The sequence below is a fragment of the Mytilus trossulus genome, chromosome 2, assembly GCF_036588685.1.
Source record: "Mytilus trossulus isolate FHL-02 chromosome 2, PNRI_Mtr1.1.1.hap1, whole genome shotgun sequence".
Classification (NCBI taxonomy): Eukaryota; Metazoa; Mollusca; class Bivalvia; order Mytilida; family Mytilidae; genus Mytilus; species Mytilus trossulus.
The window spans coordinates 40,949,573-40,975,041 of NC_086374.1; the positions used below are offsets into that span (position 1 = coordinate 40,949,573).

General features: G+C 34.0%; 1 protein-coding gene across 1 annotated transcript; it reads right to left on the bottom strand.

The window, feature by feature from the left end:
• Positions 1 to 1,757: 1,757 nt before the first annotated feature.
• Positions 1,758 to 23,978, bottom strand: LOC134705129 (C-type lectin domain family 4 member E-like). The gene is made up of 4 exons (XM_063563886.1): positions 23,613 to 23,978; positions 11,197 to 11,460; positions 3,470 to 3,640; positions 1,758 to 3,002 (listed from the first exon to the last, which is right to left on the bottom strand). The coding sequence occupies exons 1-4, from the start codon at positions 23,644 to 23,646 to the stop codon at positions 2,758 to 2,760; spliced, it is 714 nt and encodes a 237-aa protein (XP_063419956.1). The 5' UTR covers positions 23,647 to 23,978; the 3' UTR covers positions 1,758 to 2,757.
• Positions 23,979 to 25,469: the final 1,491 nt, after the last annotated feature.

Here is a 25,469-nt window from a genome sequence, read left to right on the forward strand (position 1 = left end):
CCAAAATCACATATATTTTTTGGCTGGATTAAATATGGAACGTGTTTACTATTCAAACAGAACCAGATTGGAACCATAGTTTGTATAGGACTTAGTTGTAGTAGGTTTTGTCAAGTTTGGGATTGAAAACAATTTATACAACTACAGAAGAATTGAATATTGACTCAGAATATTGTCAAGTACATACATATGTTCGAATGCATATGGCTGTTTCTAAGGTGAACAATCAATGCGATTTTTTGGCATTATGTAAACAAATCAGGTTAAATGGTTTCTTATTCAAATATGAAGTTATTTCCATATCGATTGGAAATCGATTGCATACGTGCTATGATTTTCATTCATTTGTCTGTAAAAATCTCAATTTTAATGAATACATTTTCTTTTACAAGTTGAGATGTCATTAAGAGTAACAATTTGTGTTAATACGTGTATAATTTGCTTTGAAAAAAAATAGAAGATATTAACCAGATAATTATAAAACATTCAAAGGCAGGCACAAAAGAGATTCATCCTGGTTCTTGTTCGGATACATATTACCAAAACTTGGACGTTTTAAAAAGGGGATATACATTTTCAAAGTATCAGTTGCAAAAACAGTTTACATTTTATAAGTCTTGTGCGTCTGACAACTTTTTTAGAAATTGCCTTCATCAGGAAGGCTCACACCCAAAAGTTTGAAAGCCAAGTATGTATTTTTGGTTCTTTTTATTTGATGATTCGACCCATGTTTTGATTGTCGAAATCCTCTAATGTGGCATCACCAAATTTGTACTTACATCAGTAGCATGTCGGGTTCCACATGTTGAACAGGATCGGCCAACCCTTCTGAAGCAGCTGAGATAAAAAAAAAAAAAAAAAAAGTTTTGGTGGACTTCGTTTTGCTCAGTATTTAGTCTTCTATGTTGTGTTTTGAAGACTTGTTTGCCTTGGCATTATTGGTTTGTCTTTGGTAGCATAGGAGTATAAATGAAAAGAAATAGATTTTTTTCATACTATGCAAAATGTGATATGTCCAAAATATTGAGATACATATAAATACTCGAGCTTTTACTCAAACTTCAGGTTGTGAAGAAATAATACATATTGTGTACTAGAAGGCTACACAGAGAAAAGGCATCATTATGTGATTAGGTAGACTAAATGATAGAATTCGAAAATAAAAAAATTGAAAACTAGATATTTTTAAATGCTTTCAGAATTTCAAAAGGGAAAATAAGGTCACAACACGTCTTTTAAGGTATTACATTAAGTAGAAAAATAATTGTAGATACCTTTATGAACTAAGTGAATTGTAAAAAGTAAAATAACAAAAATAACGGAAGTCCGAGGAAAATTCAAAATGGAAAGTCCCTATTAAAATGGCAACATCAAAAGTTCAAACACATCAAACGAATGGACATCAACTGTCACACCCCTGGTCGGCACAGACATTCTACCATGTAGACTATGGTGGATAGAATCTGGTTTAATAGCCAGCTAAACCTCTCACTTTTATGGCAGTTGCATAAAATTCCTTTGTATTGACATTGATGCATCAACAAAACAAACAGACATAATATACATAAAGGTCAAAATAGGGTACAAAAGTCAGCATTGTGCCATAATCTCAATCACTATAAAAACAAACAAATATGTAACAAAAGAAACACAAAAAGGCATTTTGACAGAGCACATAAGCAAAAACGATATACAAAAAGACAAAAAATCACCATAACACAATAATACAATTCCGGGATGTATTAAAACCGTGCCACTTCAAATAGATATAATCAAAAGTAGACTAAACAGTTAAAGTAATATTTAAAAAGACAAGCAAAAGAATACCAACACACGCTATTAAGATGATAAACAAAGTCAGTTACCAGAATCTATACTTCAAGACCATCGTGTAGTATTTGTGAAGTTGATATAGAATGTGTATCATCAAGGTCTTGGTACCTTCTGATGATTTGTTTTAGAAAAAAAACTAGACGTTCTTTGCCATACCCCTGGTACGTCAACTTTCTATATATACACTTGACAAAGGCTCGATATATCGAGGTCTGCAGTTCAGCAACTGAAACAAAACTTCAAGTCAATGAGGTATTGAGTTGAGAACTAGGACAGATAATGTCCAAACGCAAGCACGATGATCCGAAACATTTTATCTAAACGCCTCAAAACTGTTCAGTCAAGCATTCAGAAGCGTATTCAAAATATACGATGAAGAACGTGTTCACGGGATTCTGAATTCAAATACTAGTAGGTACAAATGGTGTTCCACTACTTGCCGACTTGTTTTTGTTCTCATGCGAAGGAAAGTTGACACAGAACCTTCCCAAAGACAAAAAGATAAAGCATCTCGTCAAAAACTGAAATATCACTTTCAGATAAGTTGATGATTCTCTGTGACTACATAACCAACATTTCATTGAAGATTTTCATCTCATATGTCATAGTGCAATTGATATAAAGGATACTATCGAAAATAAAAGGTCTGCATCATATTTTTGTTCATCGATATTGACACAGACTTTACACAAGAAATTTGATGCTGTCAACTTCCCATTTTTCAGCAGTAACATGCCTGCTGCTCCATCGTATAACGTTAACATATCTAATTTAATATGTTTCTATCGTTCATATTTACTTTACGGGCTTCATTCACATTTCTTTTTATTTCTTCTACATGGATAAGCTTTAATTTTTTTAAGGAAGGGCTCCCGATTTTATGCAATAAGACATCCTTATATTTGACTTAACAGATTCAGATTATCAATTTATTTCGCAAATGTATGACTTTCTTTGTAAACAGCACTCGTCGACTAATGCCCTTTTAGTGACTCTTAAAGCAGCACAATCAGCATCTAAACCAGGATGATGAATGTCAATATTATTTGGTTGACTAGTCCTAAAAGTCATAAAATCTAAAGAATTTGGGGAAATCCACTTCCAGTTTCCTTCTTCAGAAATGTCTGAAGCACCAACATAGTAAGCGTCATCAAATTGTGGAAGATGATCTGAAAACAATAAATGTTAGATAATCATGGAACGTAGTCATAAAAACATGTATATTGCAGCTTTAGCGAAAATGAGTTTTGATTAAACTGGCTATAGTTTAAAAAGAAAGATTTGATATCTTTCATGATTCAAGAATTTGAACGCCGATGATCATCTAGTTAAACAGTTTTAATGTCAAACTCCTGACAGCATTTTAAGAAAAAAGAAAAAAATACGTAAACATTTGGACTTACCACGACCAGTGTCAATGGAAATTGTCCTAGCCCTTGCTAACCATGCAGAGCAATTGTTCGATCAAATTATTAGAAAAGTAGATTTTCTATCCATGCAGAAATTGTAGAATATCCGCTGCGAATTTATTGTATTTGTTATCGCACTACAGAAAATATGTATCGTTTTTAGTTTGAAGCCCATACTTTTGTGTACATTAGTGTATAAATGTTTAACACGATGCAGATATACTCACAATATGTATTTAATATGTCCACTACAGTTGTGTGTTTCGTTAACGAATCAAGTACAATAAGATGGCCTCCAAAACTGGCACAGTCATTCAAAGCATCGAACCAAGACATATCTGTTGTACTTTTTCTAAGACATAAACCTTTATGGTATATGTATCCATGTCCCATGCATTCTACAATTGATATTAACTTTACATTACTGGATTCGTTACTGAAATACAGGAAGTGTTAAAAGTCAAGTTACGTGTTTAGGTAATGCACGACTGAAAACTATAATAGAAGTTCGTTTGCAATTGCTGTGATATGTTATGGTAGTTTAGAAACCCGAGAAAATGGCAGGCTATATAAGGAATAACAGTGAATACAAATGAAATAAATTGTTTAAAAAGCACTTGATCTCAAACTAAGAGAAGGTAAAGTAAAACATGTAAAAAAAAAAAGAAGATGTGGTATGATTGCCAATGAGGCAACTACCCACAAAAGACCAAAATGACACAAACATTAACAACTATAGGTCACCGTACGGCCTTCAACAATGAGCAAAGCCCATATCGCATAGTCAGCTATAAAAGGCCCCGATAAGACTATGTAAAACAATTCAAACGAGAAAACTAACGGTCTTATTTATGTAAAAAAATGAACGAAAAACAAAAATGTAACACATAAACAAACGACAACCACTGAATTACAGGCTCCTGACTTGGGACAGGCACATACATCCATAATGTCAGGAAGATAAACATTACAACTCTTGTTATATAAAGCTTAGTAAAAGGGGTAGAGAAAATTCAATCGAATGCAAGATAATATTGAAGATAATTCATACAGCCTTTATAATGACGGAAGACACAATGGAAGCATCATAGCAAACACAAGGGGCCCCTTGTTTTTCTAGTTTGATCTTCGTAGGGATCGAATTGAAATCTGTCCCACTCTCAGTGATTAATTCTATATTTAATTCATTTTGTTGATCATTGCTTTATTTGATCAATTATGCAAACAGGATCTGACGCAAATTCTAATAAAACGTGACAGCTTCCCCGTCACAAGATAAAACATATATATTAAGCATGCATAAACAATATAAAACAAGAGCAATAAATACCTAGTGAATAAACATAAATTATTTACACAATAATGAGTTTACAAAAGTAAAATAGAGAAGACATAAAGCTTCAAGGAAAAGAGGTTTGATACAATAATGGTAGCACATAATATTAAACTGTAAAGTAATAAAGTCCTGTGGTAATTAGCGATATTTTTATATCGAGTAACCATGTTTAATCAGTCCTACAACAAGAATCGGGTTTGGGTACATGTTATATAATAGTTCCCATTAAGATAAGATAGGAACACAAATTTTCTTATTTGCGTTAAATAGTACACACCTTATGAGGACATATAACAAAAATTGTGGCATTATTTTTTTTATCTTATTGGCTTAATAGAAGATATGAATATAATATACAGTTATAATAAGCCTCCTGTACACCCTTTAAACATAATAAAGAGTAGCTAGCGTTTGATTATATCTTCTTTCGATGAATTGAAGTAAATAATGTTGGTCAGATAATAAAACAAAATTTTCATATTCTAAATGACTGAAATTGCTCACAGGCTGTAAAAAATATGTAACTCTGTGTCTTTTACACTGATAGCCTCATATAAATTGCTGTCAAAAATTTGTTTTCTAAGAAAAGGAAAAAAAGTTTTTGATTAGAGATAATAAAAAAACATCAAAGATGCTAGGCTTATAATTTTATACGCCAGGCGCGCAATTCAACTACACAAGACTCATTAGTGACGCTCTGATAAAAAGGTTAAAAAACCAAACAAGTACAAAGTTAAAAAGCATACAGTTTTGGGGACCCAAAATTCCTAAAAGTTGTGCCAAATACGGCTGATTTCAGAACGAAATGAACGGTCATGTCTAAAGTTTTAATATCTGATATTGGATTTGACATTTTTTTCAATATATGGAAAGGAATTTATTTCAAATAGAATAAAAATAATAGCGTTAGATAATAAGTAGGCCGAGAAGAAAAGACTATTTGATAGAGAAGAACACTGAGGTTAAGTTATAATGGGTGTTATAATTATCCAAAATAACTCGTTAACATTATTCAGAAAGAATTCTAATTGATTTTAGATAACGGTTAGGTAGTCATGGTTGCGGTGTTTACATTTCACTTCTTGCTCTATTCGTTCTAACAATTTATGCTTTTGTTTATAACGACGTTCAGAATCGCCATCATAAATCTGAAATTCAAAATGTTATTAGAAAATGAAAAATACTGACCTCCGAGGAAATTCAAAACGGGATGTCTCTAATCAAATGGAAAAATCAAAAGCTGAAACACATCAAACGAATGGATAACAACTGTAATATTCATGACTTGATACATACATTATCTTATGTAGAAAATGGTGTTTTAACCTGGTTTTATGGCTAGCTAAACCTCTCACATGTATGGCAGTCGCATCAAAATCCATTATATTGACAACGATGTGTACACAAAACAAACATATATGATAGGTCAAATTGTCGCAAATAGAGGTACAGCAGACAACATAGTATTGTAATCTTAATCACAATAAACACATACAAATATGAAGAACAAACAGAAATATAGAAAAAACAAATTAGCAATAAATGAAAGACAATAATAAAAAATTGTGCAATAGCACTTTAACATAATGACGAAATGTATAAATACAGAGCTATGTTATATGTGTCAAAGAAACACAAAAAGGCATATAGACAAAGCACGTTAGCAAAATTGAAAGACAAGAATACAAAAATTATCATAAAACAATTACACAGTCATTAGATGTTTAAGTAAATGCCCCGTGATATGTATCAAAGAAACACAAAAATGCTTATAGACAAATTACATTAAGCGCTTACCATTTAGTAAAGACAAATTGATACAAAATTGAAAATATGACATGTTTTGGGCAACCTATTTTTTGAAGAAACTCGGTTATCAAATTTGATTGATTTGTGTCCGAAAGCCGTTATATAACTTAACATATTTTTTTGATATTGGTAAAAATGTTCACCTTAGGTTAGATGCTAAAATTTTGACAAAAAAATGCATTTTTGATCTCTCTTCAGACGTCATTTGGTTAAAAATTAAAGCCATGCTAGAACCCAAAGCGTACACACGGAGCTTTCGTAGCAATACTTAGTTAGAAGTTTAGTTTCGCATTATGGCCCCTGTGAATTTTTTAAATATGAAAGTTTTTGTACAATAAAATTGATTTTTAGATAATTGAAGAATAATATAGCCTTCTTAGTGGGTTTATATGAACATTTATATTGATTTTAACATGTTTTATAGGCCATTTCAATGATTGACAGTCCGTATTTTCCTATCCGTACCGTTCATAGGTCCATAAATTATTGTAGTGTTTATCAACAAAGATTTTGGACTCGATCTTTTCAATTCAATTTTATGGAAAAACGAGCAGAAAGACATATGATTTTTTTGGGACCACTTGATAGATATAAACCTATGGATTCAGGAAAGGTATCACTGTAATTCATTGAAATTTTCCTTTAGACCAAATTTTGGAGACTTTTGTGACATGTTCACCCCCCTTTTTTGCTATATTTTGTATCTAAGGAATACAGATTGTTGCCATGGTTACACTCAAAAGGGATTATATTTCACCCTTATGACTATTAGAAATCAAATCTATGGAAGATTCTCTTTCTACAAGTATATACATACATAACACACATATAAAGCCTTCTCTGTTAGACAGGAGGGCACAGAGGGTGTTTAAAAATTATGAGTGTCAATTTTAAGTTTTTTTCCTAACTGTGTATTGCTACCTTTGATAATGTAAGTTTAGACGTCACGAAAATAGTACTGGGTGAAATAAAGTTCACGGTAAATATTTTGAAAACTAACCAATTGATATTGATATTGGTGGATTATTATACAACGACTGCCTCCGGGTAAAGAAACGATATGGAACCAATGACTGGTTCTACTTAATACTGATCGATCTAATGTTCAATAAAGCTATATATAAGTCATTAACTTCTCACAAATGTGTTTACTGAAGTTTAAGTGAGCTGTTAGCTTACCTTTAATGTTTTATTGTTAGCGTCAATTACTTTTTTGTTTTTATATTTTAAGCGGTGTACTATGTTGGTTTTATAATTATCTGAAATGGATTCCACTGTTTTGATAATTCACCTTTTGTTCTAATAAAATAGCAATTAATTTACCAATAACACTATAATTCGTCGAGGCTTCAATGACCGACCAGGTTGATGATACATTATTAAAGCAAGTAAGGTGACTGAAGAGATAATCTCCGATACTAGATAATGGGATGTTATGATTGTCTTTATGTGTTTTAAATGTACTGTTTCAGTTTCGAATAGAGTTCAAACTATCAAGGAAAATTCAAAACTGAATGTCCTTTATAAAATGACAAAATCAAAAGTTCGAAAACATCAGTCTAATAGAAAACAACATTCATATTCTTGTAATGGTACAGGCAATTGTAAATGTTAATAAATTGTACTCTTTTATTCCGTATTATAACAGAGTACAAACGACCAATACAAGATAAAAAGACAAATACGATTTGCCTCGCAAGCAATGAAATCCTGAATTTTAGTCACTAAGAAAAGTTTTCATTAGCAGTGCAAATTGTAAAGTAACATATGTAAATAATGATATTAGACATATTTGGATTAACTTGATCTGGGGCACACAACACGAGCATTGTACACCGATTTATCAATGAAATGATTGGGGAGGGTTGTCATGATACCGAGTAAAAACATGAATTGTATTTATTATAAGGCACAAAACTCTATTTTAAAATACAATCAGAAGTAGTTAAATTTGTCATATCTACGGCTATGCAAAGAAAAAATATGTTATCCGAAACTACGTAAAACCTCTTATTTAATAAAAAGCAAGGGAAGAAAAAAAGCAAGGGAAGAAAAAAAGCAAGGGAAGAACAAAAGCAATTAATTTCTAAAGGCGAAATATACGTAATTGAACCGTATTTCTGATTTATATGAAATGTTGTGTGCATGTTTGAATGTACGAAATAAGTCAAGGAAAAACATATAATTTCACAAAATTCCTTCTACAGATTATTGCTTTTAAAAAAGATTATGTTGCTGACATTTCCAATTTAATGCATTGGAAATAGCAGGGGCTTTAGACTCCATGTAATACTATCAATGTCATAAGAACATGAAAGCAATTACATGACCTTTGTAGTGTTAACGTCGCAAATATTTACCTTGACAATATTTTACTACTTAATTAAAACTTTTCAATCACTGGATGTTTTTGATGAATTTTGTTTTTGGTAATTTGATCGTGAAAAGAATAGGATGTATGCGTCCATTATATAGATTATCAATCAGTTAAATAAATAAAAAATAGAGAACTGAAACTAGAGAACTCATTAAAGTTAATTGAAAAACTCTTACATGACATTGTTGAAAAGTAAAATTGCACTAATAAGCAAGCTATTGAACTTATTGAAAAGTTGATACAGCTATCTTTATATTGTATATTTTTTATTTTGTATGGCTTCCTTGGTTTATACGCTATTGTTAGCTTATTTTTATTAATAGACTTTGTGGTTTTTTTGAGATATGATCCCGAAAAAGTATGAGAAGGACATCCCTAATAAAAAAATAAAAAAGTAAATGTATTCTGCTGAAGTGATTATATAATTAGTTCATCAAATATACTCTTCATACGTTTTACTGTGCCCATTACAAAATGGTTTATTGATGACCGAAACGATGTACGATTTATCGGCGTCTCAACTCACGTCGAGAGACATGTTTTCGTTGTCTTATATATTTAGTAATCACGATGGTAGTCTGATATGTAATTCTACCCATCGTGTCTTATACCTGATTGAGACAATTTGACTGCCTGCTAATTAGCATGACGGGTTATACATGCATGACATGAGAGGCTTACCCCATTCACGCACCTGGTCGAACTTCTTTTTTTGAGTTGGTGCGATTCCTTGAGGTTTTGTTTCTAACCTTTGTTTCTCATTCTGACCAATTTTAATATCGGCAAGCTATTGTTTGAACTATATCATCTTCATTACGTCGACATTAAGGATGGATTTCTACCTACGATTTATCTTGGATAAACGCATTTGCTTTTTTTTTTTTATTCTTTATCTTTTAATGTATTTTAATGTATCATATATGTCAAATACTTAAATCATTAAGAAATGTAAAGAATGTAATGTATTGAATTGTCTTTTTATTATAACTTTGCCTAATATGTGCTGAGTTAAATTTTTAAAAAGTTGACAGGATAATAAGTTTTAGAATGACATGTGTTTGGTAAAAACTCTTCGGGTTTTGTGATCACGCTGTTGAAAAAATAAAAATATTCGTGTGGTAGTACCGGAAGCTGCTACTCCTTTATATGGATTGTAATTTGTCTAAAAGAAAACACTTAATAATTTCCATCAACATTTGTAAAAGAAGAGAGGGACGAAAGATACCAGAGTGACAGTCAAACTCATAAATCGAAAATAAACTGACAACGCCATGGCTAAAAACCAAAAGGACAAACAAATAACCAATAGTACACATGAAACAATATAAAAAATAAAAAAAAATACACGAACCCACAAAAAAATAGGGGTGATCTCAGGTGCTCCGAAAGGGTAAGCAGATCCTGCTCCACATGTAGCACACGTCGTGTTGCTTATGAGAAAACAAATCCGGTACATACCATAATTCGGTAGGTCAAATTTATGAAAGGAAAGGGGATTGTGGTTATGACGTAAGGAACATATCCGATATCATTTGTGAAACGGTTATTTCATAACAGTCAACCAACTCGTGATGGCGTCCGTAAGATTTACGATGAGATGATTTCAATTTCACCATTTGGAACTCTAGATTTATTAGCTTCCTTGTGAGCAACAACACTCTATCAAGAAAATCATGATATGATGTACGAGCACGGAAATATCGTATCAATTGGGAGATATATACACCATAGGTATGCTGTTAGAATGTTGCTACTTAGAAATGGAAAGCTCACAATTGGAAAGCTGAACTCATCTCTTTTGTCGTAAAGTTTTGTTTTCAATCGACTCTCATTGTCAATTTCTAGATGTAAGTCAAGATATGAAGCCGACTTAACTGTATTTGTTGTATCCTTTATCTCTAGTGTAATGGGATAAATACGTTCAACAAATTTTGAATTATTGAGTGAAAGAACAACATCTCGAAAAGTAGAGTTAAAGGATATTTCTAACTTCTTCCAAAAAAATATTACTTTATACTCTACCAACAATTATAATTATACACATAGTTGTTATGCTTTCGACGAGATTTTATAGATTATTTTTCACCACAAATAAATCAAATATGTATAGGTACATCTATTCAAGGTCAACTGTAAATTACATTTCTTTAGAATCGGCAATTGGTCATGAAAAAAAAATGCTATAATCTTTGTTTAAAAAAAACCAAATGTAATTTGACACTCGTTTACATGGATAATTATAAATGTTAATACAGATGTAAATTAAAATGATCAAGACGATGAGTAAAATACGTTTTAACTAAGCAACGTAATGAGACTAATTCAATCTGTATATTTGTTCTTCATCTGGGTATGTATCACTGTTAACTGCGTTTTAAAAGAAACCGTTTACATAATTTTATAATAAAGTATATTACATATGATTTACTCACCATTTGCAGGTCTTTTGACGTAGATCTGTGTATGACTCTGATGGTAGGTGCTGTTTGGTGTCAGATCTGTATTACAGTAACAACTTCCATGTGTGGTTAGTACACTTAGACATTCGGGTAAATTAAAACATTGTAGAAAACAGTCATATCGTTGATTACTTTCCTTTTGGCATATGAATGTGGACGATTGCGAGGACAGTAGAATTGAAATGTCGGGTATTAACTGAAATGTCATTCCCATGTTAGCGTCATTAGGTATTGAATCTAAAAATAACAATGTAATCTGAAATTTGTTTTAAACATCAATCATAGTGTTGTCTTTTTAAATATATTTACGGCTCTTGCTACTTTTAATGTATTGTCATAGTATGAGCTTGGAGTGAAAATTTATGTTTATGACTTCTTCTACCAATATTAATATACATATACATGTACTACATATTCTAAAGTTACCAAGCCAATGAGTAAAATACGTTGTAACTTAACAACGCAATGAGATTATTGATTTGTTCAGTTTTCTTCATTTTGGCATGTATCGTTGTTGTCCGAATTAAATTCCCGAATGTACTCTCAATTCATTAGTCTGTGATTTGGCACTAGTATGTTATAAATGTTATATTTTTCTTCTGTATCTTTCGTCTCCCTTGTGAGTTGTATGAATTTAAAGTATTCACACTAAAATTCATTCCATGCAAACATGTCCTTTGACGGTTGAAGCTATTGTATTGAAGCCTGTGTTGGCGTTGTTGCTTTCAAATTAACAAAAAACATATTTGACTGCGCAAGTGATTAGTCCCAAACTACCTAAAAGAAAAATATTTCATAGAAATATGTTGCAAATAAAGGCAACAGCAGTATATCGCTGTTCGAAAGTCATAAATCGATTGAGAGCACACTGAGGTAAACACATCAACTATAAGTGGAAAACAACAAAACAAAAGAAACCATGCAGTGCAACAACAACAAAAAAACACAATGCAACGCACACAGAAGCGAACTTTAAGATAACGACCGCCATTTTTCTGACGTGGTACAGGACATTTAAGAAAAAATGTTGGGTTGAACCTGGTTTTTCGGCTAATCAAACCTCGCACTTAATTGGCAATGTAAAATATAACACTAAAACGATAACACTACATGACAGGACCATAGTACAAATAAATACAAGAACATTACAGAATGAGAAATACACAAATAAACATTACAATATAGGAAATTTCGACATGCTTATAGTTATCAAAGGTACCAGGCTTATAATTCAATACATCATACGTGCGTTTCGTCTACATAAGACTCGCCAGTTACGTTCAGATAAAAAACGTCAAGAAAGCCAAACAATAACAAAGTTGAAAAGCACTGATGACCAAATTTCCAAAATGGTGGGCCAATAGTTATCAAAGGTACCAGGATTATAATATGGGCGTCAAGTTGGTTACCTATTCCCTATTCCCTATTCGTTACCTATTCCCTATTCCCTATTCGTTACCTATTCGTTACCTATTCCCTATTCCCTATTCGTTACCTATTCGTTACCTATTCCCTATTCCCTATTCGTTACCTATTCGTTACCTATTCCCTATTCCCTATTCGTTGCCTATTCGTTACCTATTCCCTATTCCCTATTCGTTGCCTATTCGTTACCTATTCCCTATTCCCTATTCGTTACCTATTCGTTCCCTATTCCCTATTCCCTATTCGTTACCTATTCGTTACTTATTTGATTTTTAATATCCTTCCCCCTTTTTAATTATGGCATTTAAAAGTTTAATATGGCTGCCATGGAAACGGCACAATTGTAAAAAAAATCTGTTTTTGGTTTTTGGTGAACTGTTTGGATATGCTTCAACTCAGAATCATCATATTTTAAAACAATGTGGGTGCCCACTATATACAGGTGTTGGATGACTTTGGCGATCATTGGAACTACAATGTTGCCATGGAAACTACACCAAAATTTTCAAAATTCTCAAAATGCTCAAAACTTCATGAAACTTCACAGTAATGATGAGCAACAATGGTAGATGTGGCATTTGGAGTTGGAATTTCCAAAATAGGTCTTGTTACCATGGAAACAATGCAAAAAGGTCAAAAATTTCAAAAATAAGAATTTTCAGTAAACTGGATGAAACTTTACAGGATGGTAACTGGCAAAGGCAGAGTCGGATTTTGAAGTTGGAATTTTCAAAATGGCAGCCGTAACCATGGAAACAGCAAACATATCAAACATTTCAAAATGTTCAAACTTAATGAAACTTTGCAAAAATGTTACTAGACATCTGTAGATGCTCTCTTTCACTTTGGAATTGTCAAAATGGCTGCCGCTCACCTGGTAATAGGGGGAAGGGTGCCATCCGTTATTGCTAGCAATTACAAATCTAGTTGTTAATACTCTTACATATGGTAATAGTTCTAAATTTGTTGAGGTAAAATGATCTTTTTATGACCTATTTATATGTGTTTGTGCTCAACCGATCCTTTTACTTCATGTTCGAGACACATTTGTTCCTTACTTGGTTTTTTTTTATACGTTCTACTTTTTAACTGCTTTATGTCCGTATGTTTGAAGATGGATCTTGGTTCGACGGGATGAAATCACCGTGTTAGCACTTGCATAAAAAAGAAGATGTGGTATGATTGCCAATGAGACAACACTCCACATTAGACCAAAATGACACAGAAATTATCAACTATAGTTTACTGTAAGGCCTTCAACAATGAGCATAGCCCAAACCTAGTAGTCACCTATAAAAGGCCCAGACATGACAACCTCATACAATTCAAACAACAAAATTGACCGCCGTATTTCATATACCAAAAAAAAACCGGAAATATGTAACACAAAAACAAACAATAACTACTTAATTTCAGGCTTATAATACGAGTATCTTACGTTGCACCTTTTAAAACATCATTTTCAATTGTTTTGTTGTCACTGGTGGAAGATTTGGGCTCTTAGAGGTGATATAACTCTATAAGTGCATTTGTATCCGTTCCAGCGCTCGGAAAATACCCTGTTACCTATTCGTTACTTATTCGCTTTTCAAAAGTTTTTTGTACGTTGCACCTTTTAGAAAAGAATTTTCAATTAAGTTCATATCTCTGGTGGTAATAATGTGTTCTTATAGATGAAATACCCCTATTAGCACATATGTACTCGTTCTAGCGCTCGGAAAATACCCTGTTACTTATTCGTTCCTTATTAGCTTTTAATGCACGAGGTATACGTTGCACCTTGAAATAAATCGTTTTTTAATTGTGATCATGTCTCTAGTGGTAACAATGTGTTCTTAGAGATGAGATGACCCTATTAGAGCGCATGAACCCGTTCCAGCGCTCGGTAAATAACTTGTTACCTATTCGTTACCTATTCGTTACCTATTCACTTATGATACGTTTGTTCTACGTTGCACCTTTGAGAAAAGGATTTTCTATTAAAATCATATCTCTAGTGGTAATAATGTGTTCTTATAGATGAAATACCCCTATTACCGCGTATGTACCCGTTCCAGCGCTCAGTAAATACCATGTTACCTATTCGTAACCTATTCGTTACCTATGCACTTATAATACGTTTCTTGTACGTTGCATCTTTTAGAAAAGAATTTTCAATTGTGTCCGTGTCTCTGGTGGTAAAAATGTGTTCTTAGAGATGAAAATACCCTATTGGCGCGCATGTACCCGTCCCAGCGCTCCGTTAAAAACCTGTTACCTTTTCGTTACCTATTCACTTTAAATATATGTGTTGTACGTTGCACCTTTTAGCAAAGGATTTTCAATTGTGCCCATAAGTCTGATGGTAACAATGTGTTCTTATAGATGAAATTACCCTATTAGCGCGCATGTACCCGTTCCAGCGCACGATAAATACCCTGTTACCTATTCGTTACCTATTCACTTATAATCCGTTTGTTTTACGTTGTACCTGTTAGAAAAGGATTTTTAATTGTCTTTATGTCTCTTGTGATAACACTGTTTTCTTAGAGATGAAATTACCCTATTACCGCGCATGTACCCGTTCCAGCGCTCGGTTAATACCCTGTTACCTATTCACTTATAATACGTTTGTTGTACGTTGCACCTTTTAGAAAAGGATTTTTAATTGTCTCCATGTCCCTTGTGATAACAATGTGTTCTTAGAGATGAAATTATCCTATTAGCGCGCATGTACCCGTTTCAGCGCTAGGTTAATACCCTGTTACCTATTCGTTACCTATTCGTTACCTATTCACTTATAGAACGTTTGTTGTACGTTGCACCTTTTAGCAAAGGATTTTCAATTAAATTCATATCTCTGATGTTAATAATGTGTTCTTAGAGATGAAAGACCCCTATTGGCGCGTATGTACCCGTTCCAGCGCTCAGTTAATACCCTGTTTCTTATTCGTTCCTTATTTGCTTTTGATGCACGAGGTATACGTTGCACCTTGAAGTAAATCGTTTTTTAATTGTGTTCATGTCTCTGGTGGTAACAATGTGTTCTTAGAGATGAAATGACCCTATTAGAGCGCATGTACCCGTTCCAGCGCTCGGTAAATAACCTGTTACCTATTCGTTACTGATTCGCTTTAAATACGCGGGGTATACAGTGCACCTTGAAATGAATCGTTTTTTAATTGTTTTCAAGTCTCTGGTGGTAACAATGTGTTCTTAGAGATGAAATTACCCTATTAGCGCGCATGTACCCGTTCCAGCGTTCGGTTAATACCCTGTTACCTATTCTTTACCTATTCGTTACCTATTCACTTATGATACGTTTGTTGTACATTGCACCTTTTAGAAAAGGATTTTCAATTGTGCCCATGTCTCTGGTGGTAACAATGTGTTCTTAGGGATGAAATGACTCTATTAAAGCGCATGTACCCGTTCCAGCGCTCGGTAAATACCCTGTTACCTATTCGTTACTTATTCGCTTTTAATGCGCGGGGTATACGGTGCACCTTGAAATAAATCGTTTTTTAATTGTGTTTATGTCTCTGGTGGTAACAATGTGTTCTTAGAGATGAAATGACCCTATTAGAGCGCATGCAACCGTTCCAGCGCTCGGTAAATAACCTGTTACCTATTCGTTACTAATTCGCTTTTTAAAATGCGCGGGGTATACGGTGCACCTTGAAATGAATCTTTTTTTGATTGTTTTCAAGTCTCTGGTGGTAACAATGTGTTCTTAGAGATGAGATGACCCTATTAGAGCGCATGAACCCGTTCCAGCGCTCGGTAAATAACTTGTTACCTATTCGTTACCTATTCGTTACCTATTCACTTATGATACGTTTGTTGTACGTTGCACCTTTGAGAAAAGGATTTTCTATTAAATTCATATATCTAGTGGTAATAATGTGTTCTTATAGATGAAATACCCCTATTACCGCGTATGTACCCGTTCCAGCGCTTAGTAAATACCCTGTTACCTATTCGTTACCTATTCGTTACCTATTCACTTATAATACGTTTCTTGTACGTTGCATCTTTTAGAAAAGAATTTTCAATTGTGTCCGTGTCTCTGGTGGTTACAATGTGTTCTTAGAGATGAAAATACCATATTGGCGCGCATGTACCCGTCCCAGCGCTCCGTTAATAACCTGTTACCTATTCGTTACCTATTCACTTTTAATATATTTGTTGTACGTTGCACCTTTTAGAAAAGGATTTTCAATTGTGCCCATAAGTCTGGTGGTAACAATGTGTTCTTAGAGATGAAATGACCCTATTAGCGCGCATGTACCCGTTCCAGCGCACGGTAAATACCCTGTTACCTATTCGTTACCTATTCGTTACCTATTCACTTTTTATACGTTTGTTGTACATTGCACCTTTTAGAAAAGGATTTTCAATTGTGCCCATGTCTCTGGTGGTAACAATGTGTTCTTATAGATGAAATGACTCTATTAAAGCGCATGTACCCGTTCCAGCGCTCGGTAAATACCCTGTTACCTATTCGTTACTTATTCGCTTTTAATGCGCGGGGTATACGGTGCACCTTCAAATGAATCGTTTTTTAATTGTTTTCAAGTCTCTGGTGGTAACAATGTGTTCTTAGAGATGAAATAACCCTATTAGCTCGCATGTACCCGTTCCAGCGCTCGGTTAATACCCTGTTACCTATTCGTTACCTATTCGTTACCTATTCACTTATAGTACGTTTGTTGTACGTTGCACCTTTAAGAAAAGGATTTTCAATTTAATTCATATCTCTGGTGGTAATAATGTGTTCTTATAGATGTATTACCCCTATAAGATTGCATGTACCCATTCCAGCGCTCGGTTAATACCCTGTTACCTATTCGTTACCTATTCACTTATAGTACGTTTGTTGTACGTTGCACCTTGTAGAAAAGGATTTTCAATTAAATTCATATCTCTGGTGGTAATAATGTGTTCTTATAGATGTATTACCCCTATAAGATTGCATGTACCCATTCCAGCGCTCGGTTAATACCCTGTTACCTATTCGTTACCTATTCACTTATAGTACGTTTATTGTACGTTGCACCTTGTAGAAAAGGATTTTCAATTAAATTCATATCTCTGGTGGTAATAATGTGTTCTTGTAGATGAAATACCCCTATTAGCGCGTATGTTCCCGTTCCAGCGCTCAGTTTATACCCTGTTTCTTATTCGTTCCTTATTTGCTTTTTATGCACGAGGTATACGTTGCACCTTGAAATCAATCGTTTTTTAATTGTGTTCATGTCTCTGGGTTTCATCTCTAAGAACACATTGTTACTATTAGAGACATGAACACAATTATAAAAAGATGTATTTGAAGGTGCACCGTATACCCCGCGCAACAAAAGCGAATAGGTAATGAATAGGTAACAGGTTATTTACCGAGCGCTGGAACGGGTACATTTGCTCTAATAGTGTCATTTTATCTCTAAGAACACATTGTTACCACCAGAGACATGTGCACAATTGAAAATCCTTTTTTAAAAGGTGCAACGTACAACAAACGTATTATAAGTGAATAGGTAACAGGGTATTAACCGAGCGCTGGAACGGGTACATGCGCGGTAATAGGGTCATTTCATCTCTATGAACACATTGTTACCATTAGAGACATGAACACAATTATAAAAAGATGTATTTGAAGGTGCACCGTATACCCCGCGCATCAAAAGCGAATAGGTAACGAATAGGTAACAGGGTATTAACCGAGCGCTGGAACGGGTTCATGCGCTCTTATAGGGTCATTTCATCTCTAAGAACACATTGTTACCTTTAGAGACATGAACACAATTATAAAAAGATGTATTTGAAGGTGCACCGTATACCCCGCGCATCAAAAGCGAATAGGTAACGAATAGGTAACAGGGTATTAACCGAGCGCTGGAACGGGTTCATGCGCTCTTATAGGGTCATTTCATCTCTAAGAACACAATGTTACCATAAGAGACATGAACACAATTATAAAAAGATGTATTTGAAGGTGCACCGTATACCCCGCGCATCAAAAGCGAATAGGTAACGAATAGGTAACAGGGTATTAACCGAGCGCTGGAACGGGTTCATGCGCTCTTATAGGGTCATTTCATCTCTAAGAACACATTGTTACCACCAGAGACACGGACACAATTGAAAATCCTTTTCTAAAAGGTGCAACGTACAACAAACGTATTGAAAGCGAATAAGTAACGAATAGGTAACGAATAGGTAACAGGGTATTTACTGAGCGCTGGAACGGGTACATGCACGCTAATAGGGTAATTTCATCTTTAAGAACACATTGTTACCACAAGAGACATGTAGACAATTAAAAAACCTTTTCTAAAAGGTGCATCATACAACAAACGTATTATAAGTGAATAGGTAACGAATAGGTAACAGGGTATTTACTGAGCGCTGGAACGGGTACATGGGCGCTAATAGGGTAATATCATCTCTAAGAACACATTGTTACCACAAGAGACATGTAGACAATTAAAAAACCTTTTCTAAAAGGTGCAACGTACAACAAACGTATTATAAGTGAATAGGTAACGAATAGGTAACAGGGTATTTACTGAGCGCTGGAACGGGTACATGGGCGCTAATAGGGTAATTTTGTCTCTAAGAACACATTGTTACCACCAGAGACATGGGCACAATTGAAAATCCTTTTCTAAAAGGTGCAATGTACAACAAACGTATTATAAGTGAATAGGTAACGAATAGGTAACAGGATATTAACCGAGCGCTGGAACGAGTACATGCGCGCAAATAGGGTCATTTCATCTCTAAGAACACATTGTTACCACCAGAGACTTGAAAACAATTAAAAAAAGATTCATTTCAAGGTGCAGCGTATACCCCGCGCATTAAAAGCGACTAAGTAACGAATAGGTAACAGATTATTTACCGAGCGCTGGAACAGGAACATGCGCTCTAATAGAGTCATTTCATCTCTAAGAACACATTGTTACCACCAGAGACATGAACACAATTAAAAAACGATTTATTTCAAGGTGCACCGTATACCCCGCGCATTAAAAGCGAATAAGTAACGAATAGGTAACAGGGTATTTACCGAGCGCTGGAACGGGTACATGCGCTTTAATAGAGTCATTTCATCTCTAAGAACACATTGTTACCACCAGAGACATGGGCACAATTGAAAATCCTTTTCTAAAAGGTGCAATGTACAACAAACGTTTTATAAGTGAATAGGTAACATGCGCGCTAATAGGGTAATTTCATCTCTAAGAACACATTCTTACCACCAGAGACTTGAAAACAATTAAAAAACGATTCATTTCAAGGTGCACCGTATACCCCGCGCATTAAAAGCGAATTAGTAACGAATAGGTAACAGGTTATTTACCGAGCGCTGGAACGGGTACATGCGCTCTAATAGGGTCATTTCATCTCTAAGAACACATTGTTACCACCAGAGACATGAATACAATTAAAAAACGATTCATTTCAAGGTGCACCGTATACCCCGCGCATTAAAAGCGAATTAGTAACGAATAGGTAACAGGGTATTTACCGAGCGCTGGAACGGGTACATGCGCTTTAATAGAGTAATTTCATCTCTAAGAACACATTGTTACCACCAGAGACATGGGCACAATTGAAAATCCTTTTCTAAAAGGTGCAATGTACAACAAACGTATTATAAGTGAATAGGTAACGAATAGGTAACAGGGTATTTACTGAGCGCTGGAACGGGTACATACGCGGTAATAGGGGTATTTCATGTATAAGAACACATTATTACCACTAGAGATATGAATTTAATAGAAAATCCTTTTCTCAAAGGTGAAACGTACAACAAACGTATCATAAGTGAATAGGTAACGAATAGTTAACAAGTTATTTACCGAGCGCTGGAACGGGTTCATGCGCTCTAATAGGGTCATCTCATCTCTAAGAACACATTGTTACCACCAGAGACATGAACACTAGTAAAAAAAGATTCATTTCAAGGTGCACCGTATACCCCACGCATTAAAAGCGAATAAGTAACGAATAGGTAAAAGGTTATTTACCGAGCGCTGGAACGGGTACATGCGCTCTAATAGGGTCATTTCATCTCTAAGAACACATTGTTACCACCAGAGACATGAACACAATTAAGAAACGATTTATTTCAAGGTGCACCGTATACCCCGCGCATTAAAAGCGAATAAGTAACGAATAGGTAACAGGGTATTTACCGAGCGCTGGAACGGGTACATGCGCTTTAATAGAGTAATTTCATCTCTAAGAACACATTGTTACCAGCAGAGACATGGGCACAATTGAAAATCCTTTTCTAAAAGGTGCAATGTACAACAAACGTATTATAAGTGAATAGGTAACGAATAGGTAACATGGTATTTACTGAGCGCTGGAACGGGTACATACATGGTAATAGGGGTATTTCATGTATAAGAACACATTATTACCACTAGAGATATGAATTTAATAGAAAATCCTTTTCTCAAAGGTGCAACGTACAACAAACGTATCATAAGTGAATAGGTAACGAATAGGTAACGAATAGGTAACGAATAGTTAACAAGTTATTTACCGAGCGCTGGAACGGGTTCATGCGCTCTAATAGGGTCATCTCATCTCTAAGAACACATTGTTACCACCAGAGACATGAACACAATTAAAAAACGATTTATTTCAAGGTGCAACGTATACCTCGTGCATTAAAAGCAAATAAGGAACGAATAAGTAACAGGGTATTATCCGACCGCTAGAACGAGTACATATGTGCTAATAGGGGTATTTCATCTATAAGAACACATTATTACCACCAGAGATATGAACTTAATTGAAAATTCTTTTCTAAAAGGTGCAACGTACAAAAAACTTTTGAAAAGCGAATAAGTAACGAATAGGTAACAGGGTATTTTCCGAGCGCTGGAACGGATAGAAATGCACTTATAGAGTTATATCACCTCTAAGAGCCCAAATCTTCCACCAGTGACAACAAAACAATTGAAAATGATGTTTTAAAAGGTGCAACGTAAGATACTCGTATTATAAGCCTCAAATTAAGTAATTATTGTTTGTTTTTGTGTTACATATTTCCGGTTTTTTTTTTGTATATGAAATACGGCGGTCAATTTTGTTGTTTGAATTGTATGAGGTTGTCATGCCTGGGCCTTTTATAGGTGACTACTAGGTTTGGGCTATGCTCATTGTTGAAGGCCTTACAGTAAACTATAGTTGATAATTTCTGTGTCATTTTGGTCTAATGTGAAGTGTTGTCTCATTGGCAATCATACCACATCTTATTTTGTATGCAAGTGCTAACACGGTGATTTCATCCCGTCGAACCAAGATCCATCTTCAAACATACGGACAAAAAGCAGTTTAAAGGTAGAACGTATAAAAAAAACAAGTAAGGAACAAATGCGTATCGAACATGAAGTAAAGGGATCGGTTGAGCACAAACACATATAAATAGGTCATAAAAAGATCATTTTACCTCAACAAATTTAGAACTATTACCATATGTAAGAGTTTCAACAACTAGATTTGTAATTGCTAGCAATAACGGATGACACCCTTCCCCCTATTACCAGGTGAGCGGCAGCCATTTTGACAATTCCAAAGTGAAAGAGAGCATCTACAGATGTCTAGTAACATTTTTGCAAAGTTTCATTAAGTTTGAACATTTTGAAATGTTTGATATTTTTGCTGTTTCCATGGTTACGGCTGCCATTTTGAAAATTATAACTTCAAAATCCGACTCTGCCTATGCCAGTTACCATCCTGTAAAGTTTCATCCAGTTTACTCAAAATTCTTATTTTTGAAATTTTTGACCTTTTTGCATTGTTTCCATGGTAACAAGACCTATTTTGGAAATTCCAACTCCAAATGCCACATCTACCATTGTTGATCATCATTACTGTGAAGTTTCATGAAGTTTTGAGCATTTTGAGAATTTTGAAAATTTTGGTGTAGTTTCCATGGCAACATTGTAGTTCCAATGATCGCCAAAGTCATCCAACACCTGTATATAGTGGGCACCTACATTGTTTTAAAATATGATGATTCTGAGTTGAAGCATATCCAAACAGTTTACCAAAAACCAAAAACAGATTTTTTTTCACAATTGTGCCGTTTCCATGGCAGCCATATTAAACTTTTCAATGCCATAATTAAAAAGGGGGAAGGATATTAAAAATCAAATAAGTAACGAATAGGTAACGAATAGGGAATAGGGAATAGGTAACGAATAGGTAACGAATAGGGAATAGGGAATAGGTAACGAATAGGTAACGAATAGGGAATAGGGAATAGGTAACGAATAGGCAACGAATAGGGAATAGGGAACAGGTAACGAATAGGCAACGAATAGGGAATAGGGAATAGGTAACGAATAGGGAATAGGGAATAGGTAACCAACTTGACGCCCATGATTATAATTCAATACGCCAGACGCGCGTTCGTCTACATAAGACTCATCAGTGACGCTCATATCAAATTATTTATTAAGACAAACAAGTAAAAAGTTACCAATGTTCCTTTAAAACACGGCTAATTTTATCTATGCCAGGGATAAGAAACTCATTAATATATAGACTAATTCGTACTTTTGCAAACAGTAAATTTATAAAAATTACTATATAATTGATGTTTATGTCAACACCGAGGTGGGGACTAACCACAGAATAAAAACTACATGTAATACCACCTAGGACAGCACGTAATGCAGCACCCCAAAAAACTGTCTTGTAAACGCTGATAGATGTGTTGTATACGTAAATTTGTTTATAAAAAAAACGGAATCAATAGACTCCAGGGCCCTCGGTCATAAAACTTTACTCAGTACTTGAAGTACAAAATTTGTTCTCGAGACACCAAATCCAGTATTTTGATTGGCTCATTTCTGAGTCTGAGTACAATAATCGTGTTCGAACGTTTTATGACCGCAAGGCCTGTAGACATGAAAATAATCTTGATAAACAAAAATGTGAGAAAACAAACGACTTACTTATTGTCAATAGTACCAATGACAGAAGTAACATCCTATCAATCAAATCACTTTTTCAGGTAATGTATGATGTTGGATAAGTCCAAAACATTTTAAACAAATGTTTTTTTTTTATCTATAGTATTCCATTAACAATTGCTGCAAACGGTTGAAACGACAACATAAAAGTTCCAGTCCGTCCAACCTGTGTTTTATCCCATCATATGCGAAATGAATAATAGGTCATTACCAGGTACTGACTCCAGTAATAGTGAAATATTTCAATTACTGTTAAACAAATAATGTCCACAATTAAATCTGTTAATATATGACAATCTAAATAGATATGTATTATTTATCAACTAATTAACCGATACGAATTTAAAGTTGTTTGTTAAACTGCCCTTTCCAATATGCCGTTAATTCGAACGATTATATATAATATTAACCTGAGAATCAAAATATTGGGAAATTGTAATATTTTCTCTAGGGTACTGTTAATTCATGAGATAATTGTTTTCTCATCATTAATTTAAACTAATTCGTCTTACCAGGATGTGTGTACAAGATGCAATGGATTAGCGTTCGTTCGTTAAAGTAAGTGACGAATGGTTTTTTTTTAAACAAACTATCATTTATCCATTGTGTCTCGTAAAATAAACTATTGGTGTGACGACTAAATTTGAACTTATTTTAAGTGAGTTCTAGTAACCATTAATTTCTACTGAATGAATGTAATTCAATATGCATTAAACAGAACCACGTTGACGATTTAGATCGTAGACAAAAATTAATAACAGCCCTACCAAATTAAAGAGTATAAGGAAAACGTTTCAAAATATTGTAATTTTTCAAAATTTGTAATTAACTTTTTTTTTACCAATGTTCCTTTAAAACAACATGTTACTGATTCATTTGTTGAGTTCCATTTCTGGAATTCTAGAAATAAATTGTTTAGAAGAAAGAACAAACTCCAATTGTCTTGTAAAGAAAACCTTATTCAGGCCCAATTATTCGACTGAATCTGTTCAAACAATCTTTTTTCATGTAACTTTTAGGACTGTTAATTACAATTTATGCATAGGTTTACAGAAATAAAGAAATCCGTAGTATAGCGCTGTTCAATTTTCATAAATTGATTAAGGGACACAAACCCGGTCATAAACTAAAACCAATAGAAAAACATGAGCTATTGGAAGAAAACAACGGATTAACAGAAGCACTAAACTGCTACAAAAATAAACGCCAACATTCATAGAAACGGACTTTTTGAAAACAATTGCCATATTCCTGACTTAGTACAGGACATTTAACGATAAAAATGTTGGTTTGAATTTGTTTTATGACTCGTCAAATCTCCCGACAAAAACAAATATTATCAATGACACCCCATCCCCACCGATATCTTTAAAAAGTCTTTGCAACAGACGTATCGAAATAACTAAATAAAACACTGTTCCAGTTTTAAAGATTTTTTTATTGGAAGCTTTTAACTAAGAGGTATAAAATAGTTTGTCATGAGTATTTCTTTTAGAAATTTCAAATTATTCAATACATACTTTAAAAAATATAAACAAAAAATTGCATTTATAATTTACATTTGACACATTTCCTGTTTCGAGTTTCCTGTTTTCGAAGATTTCATGATAAATCTCAAATTATTTATTTCTTTACATGAAGTTTTGTCAGTTTCCGTATATATAGTAGTTGCTATACTTAGAATAGAGTCATTTATGATAAGATTTCCACTTTCCTTTTATTTGATGTTGTTTGGTGTGTAGTTTCATACCTATAGATACATACAATGCTATACTGTAACCTTATATTACATCTCATCCTAGTCTCATACAAAGGTACTTTACATGTCCACCCATAGGA